Genomic DNA, 5000 nt, shown 5'->3' with positions numbered 1-5000 from the left:
CCTCTGCACACGTACACGTCCCAGTTTCAGGGGAACACGCAGCTCCATTCTGACAATCACAAACTGTCGAGCAGTTTTTGCCCCAAAACCCTTCAACACAACCTAAACAATAAGCAACGCGTTCTCTCAGTTATGTAAGTGTCATCACCATTCGTAATAGGAAGGGCTGGTGTATCATCATACTCTAGTATCATCTTGTTTAATAGCATGTCTAACTACTGTAAACGACAAATATTTTGTCTAACAAAATTTTTTTGTAATTTGTTAAAATGAATTTTTGACAAGCTTTTTGTGTAAGTAATACGCGCTGTGCTGGAGTCCAAAGCACATGTTGATGACACTGATCTAGTATACTGATTTACTCTCATACAAGTAAATAGTACTCAAGTCAGTATTAGCTTCTGTCTGAGTTTCATTGGCGTTTGGAAGTCTTCAAGAGCGAGTGTTTGCTTTCAGTCGCATGCCAGTAAGGCGAGGATTGCGCCAGCTAAGTCATCTGATCAGGGACATTGCGTGTAGCAAATATACAGAAGACTATGTATGTCATTGACATGTCAGTGGCAAAGAAGTAGTACACACACATACATACATCCACGCGCGCGCACACACACACACACACACACACACACACACACACACACACACACACACACACACACACACACACACACACACACTGGACACACACACACACACACACACACACACACACACACACACACACACACACACACACGCATGCACACACACACACACACCTCAACCAGGTGTCTTCCGCCCAAATGTCACTAGCATACATCTACTGATACTGTAATACACTACAGTACTAGGTACTGACAAGAATTCTTCAAAGCAAACAATGTCTTGGTAGACTTTGACACGAAACTGTTGCAAGACGCAATATTTGTCGTTTACAGTATAATTGTTGTCCTCTCACTAAGTCTTTGTTTCCAAATGGAAGGCGAATTATTGATTTAGTTTTCAGTTTTTGTGTAAAGTTTGTGTGGCAACCGTCAAACTCTCCCAACAACTTTAGTCTTTTAATGATTTAGCCTCACCCCCCCCCCCCCCCCCCCCCGTATAGAGTAAACACAGAAGCTGCTTGCTAGGCCAACACAACTCACTTGTATCGCAACGTTCTCCTATCCATCCACTCTGACAGTCGCATTGCCCGTCGACATGGTAACAAGGGCCCCTTGAGTTGCAATCGCAAGACTTTGAACAATCAATTCCCCACAAACCCTGCGGGCATTCTACGACAGTAAAACCAATTAATGATGTCACAAAGTGTCAGTTGAAGTGGCTTACTGTGTTCACACTGGTTACCATAGAAACCTGGTGGACATTGCTCGACAACAAGGAATACACTCAAGTGGTTGCATTCGCAGTAGACAGGTGATCCGATTGGTAATACGTCCGTGTCTGATACACCATCATCCTGGAATAAAGACAGGACAGTCATGTAGTTGTGAATAATGAGACAAAGACAGACAGAACGAGACGACAAGATGGACGAGCATGTAGATGGAAGAATTGGGTGATAGACGAAGGTAAATATGAAGGAAAACCAAGCAGGAAAATCACCAGATAAACAAGCAAGTACATGAGTTGGTGTGTACGACTGTTGACTTACCAATCGAGTGACACATCCGTCTGTACTCATTCTATCCAGCTCCTCGTCTCTATACACGCATTGTACTTCCCCGTTTCGTTCGCTCGGCACCGTCAACTTGAGAGTAAACACAACTGGCTCGTCCAAATTCCCGATTTCCAGCTCTTCTCCTGACTTTGGATCGAGCAGAGAGAGCGAAATGGTGTCACTCTTGTGAACAGGATCGTGAACGGAAGGAGTCTGGAAGAGATTTGCAGTGATGTGTGCAGAGACAGTGCACACACCGTTGCACGTTTCGTTGTTGTGACAACTCCAGGTTAAGTATCCACGAGAAAGAGATGAATCGTAGTCAACCAGTAGGTTGTCATCGTCGTTGATATTGCAGTTAGTTGTTGTTTCGAGAGAGCAGCCGACGCGGTGTTGACCAAGTGGTGTTGAAATCGACGTCTCCAATGCACCGAGACCAAACACGGCCGACTCCTTCACGCTACCGTACGTCTGTTGTTTACACATACCGAAGCCCACCTTGTCTACCACTCGCCGTAGACTCTCTGTTACTTGATTTTGTACGACGTCGTTGTGTTCGTCTGGTAACAGATTGCTGTAGATGGTCAATACCTGTGCACCTTCGTGCGCCGAGAAACCAGCATCAAAATGATTCTCTACGTCTGAGTTAACGACGTCAGACACTGCGGATTCCACAAGAGATATTACCGTCTTAGTATTCGCATCAGCCACGTTGTTGGCGTCAGTTTTTTCGGTCAACTCTTGTAGGATTACTAGCAGTTGCATTAGGTCACCCTTTTGTCTTGGAATCGAATGAGTGGACAGATCGTTGAGAACACCGACGCTCACTGACTTGAACGAATCAACTTGTTCTGGTACGAATCGAGTGGGATCGGCATTGATCGTTGATAGAACGGCCTGTAGACTACGAAGAGCTGAACGCCAGTGTGTAGCCGCTTTGGTCGCGATTCGTGCTTCGTGTAGAGTGAGATTAGTCGAGTTGCTGTCGTTGATGATGGCTGTAGATGAGAACGTCTGATGCACACCTTGATTGTCTTCAACCCGAGCAAACACCAACAATTCAAATCCGTCGTCTCGATTTCCGACTGGCAATAGAGACGCCAGACTGCTTCTGTATGTTACGCCACCGAGCCACTCAATCTCGTCGTCGTTCGTTCTCTTTGTGCCATAACGATAGATCAACGGATATCGAGTTGGCTCCACCACACATCCAACGGCTTGTATCACGAATGTGTCAAGCGCTTGGCCTATCGGTGGCTCAACGATGACGTGACAGCCTGATGGAACGGGAGCAGTCTTGATGGTCACTTCCGCAAAATTTGAGCCAAACTCATTGGTTGCTGTCACTCGAAATCGATATGGAATACCAGGCCGTAGTGAATCAGGTAGTATAGACAAGTAAACACTTCGTAAATCGTCGTCGTCTTCACTGGTGACTAAAAGATATTTTCTAAGGTCTCCACTTTCTGTTGACAGTTTGGAAATACTGGAAACGAGTTGATATTGATTGGGAGTTGATATTACATTCGGATCGGTCATATTGAGGCGTCCGTATCCGGGAAGGTCTGACGGACTTGACCATTTGATTGTCGTATTAAAATAACTGTCAACGTATGCTTGGAGTGTGACCTGCTCTGATGGATTGATGGACTGTATGTTAGCGGGTGGGACAATGCCAACTACAGGGACTTCTTCAGGGTCGTCAGTGATGGTGATGACTGCTTGTGAGATGCTGAACAGACGGCCAATCTTTGTGTAGTTCAAAGTGATTGTGTATGATTGCTGAGGATTGAGGTCGACAGGCTCATCGTAGGCGAAGCTGTCGTCTGGAAACATTAGCACATAACCTGACGATGCGTTAACACATGGTGATGTAGTATTGTATATGACACAGTCCCACTCATAATTGGCATCGTCGTCACCGTTCGGGTCGAGTGAGAGAGAACCGTCCAAACGAAACACCTGTAGTTGTGATATCGACCAGGCAGTACCGCCCACTATACGTGCATCTAGTTCTTTCTCCCTGGTTTCTATGATGACCAACGAGGAGTCGGTGATGCGGTCACTTTGATGTAAACGATTCGAGCTGCGGACGGATAACCACGCGTGGTATACGTGATTACAGGCAAGAGTTCCAGATGGGATTCTAAGAACTAACGTGTTGCTAATAATCGAGTCTAACGGGACTGACTGATTGTTGAGCGTCAGTATCCATTGATAGCCACGAATGGATGTCTGATGATTACACAACGGCAAGGAGACGTCACTCTCTAGGAAGAGATCGTCAGAGCAGTAAATAGTTCTCTCTAATGGTCCAAGTATCTCGATAACCGGAACAGACGATGTGGCCTTTGTTAAAGTGTAGTTGGCCGCCTTGCTGATAAACCCGAGGTGACTGCTCACAATGAGATGGACTGCATACGTTACGTTCGATCTAAACCAATTAGATGGAACGTCCAACGTGCTGACGTCGTATATGCTCAAATCGGGTACGTCATTAGTATCATAGCTTGAGATCCACCATTTGAAATTGAGTGGTGCATATCCGACTGTTTGAGAATTCCTTCCCGTTATCGTCACGTTTCCACAGACCGGAATGAGAGACGGGCCTTCAATGATGGCAACCGGACGTTGCACGTCGAATGGAACGATCACGATCGTATTTCCTCTTGCAAGACGAGAGAACAACTGCCAACGAACTCTCACGTTTTCACCCCGTAGAGTCAACGTTGATCCGATAAGAACTCTCGCTGTTGAAGGAAGAGAGACGACGACTCGTCTCTGCTGTTGTGTTGCCCAGTGACACGATGCATTGTCGCCTCCGACTAACCTATAACTTTGATCATCGAGAATCGTCTTGCAGTCAGGATTTCGACCCGAATTTGTCTCATCTTCACCACCGATCTCGACTTTCGTGTTGAACTCCAGCGATATCTCAGACAGTGATCCGGAAAAAACGGCACTGAGCAATCGTGGAGCATCGTAGTAAAACGTCAGGGTGGTGACCGAGTCGTTTGCAGGTATAATCCCACTCGAATCTCCACCATTCAACGAGACCTTGATTGACACTCGCATCGACACATAAACGGGCGGAATGTCACATCGAAGAGCCGAACTATTGAGAAAGACAGCACTCGACAACCTCACACCGCTCGCCAAACACGCCGTCTCTCCCGACGGGTAGAAACCCTCTCCACTTATAGTGACCACGCCCTTTCTGGACACGCCCCCTTCAACAGGACTCATCGACTTGACCGAAATTCTTCGGAAATCGAAGAAAACAAAATCGTGAGGGCTTGAAAATTTGTTCACAGCCGTCACACTGAAGTCCACCGTGCCAACCGACGCAACAGATGCGTCA

The 5000-nt window shown here is 46.5% G+C and overlaps 1 protein-coding gene across 1 annotated transcript in view; it reads right to left on the bottom strand.

Moving 5' to 3' along the window:
* Positions 1-5000, bottom strand: part of LOC134180945 (uncharacterized) — a 9404-nt gene that overhangs the window by 4123 nt on the left and 281 nt on the right. The window contains exons 1-4 of the mRNA XM_062648128.1: positions 1634-5000; positions 1309-1438; positions 1125-1253; positions 1-102 (exon numbers count right to left, since the gene is read on the bottom strand). The exon at positions 1-102 is cut by the window's left edge and continues 27 nt beyond it; the exon at positions 1634-5000 is cut by the window's right edge and continues 281 nt beyond it. Of these exons, the coding sequence (XP_062504112.1) occupies positions 1-102; positions 1125-1253; positions 1309-1438; positions 1634-5000 (3728 nt within the window). The remainder of the gene's footprint in view (positions 103-1124; positions 1254-1308; positions 1439-1633) is intronic.

Source organism: Corticium candelabrum, chromosome 6 (genome assembly GCF_963422355.1).
Source record: "Corticium candelabrum chromosome 6, ooCorCand1.1, whole genome shotgun sequence".
In the NCBI taxonomy this organism is placed as follows: Eukaryota; Metazoa; Porifera; class Homoscleromorpha; order Homosclerophorida; family Plakinidae; genus Corticium; species Corticium candelabrum.
The sequence above is the reverse complement of the archived record's forward strand: the minus strand, read 5'-3'. Positions and strand labels throughout refer to the sequence as shown.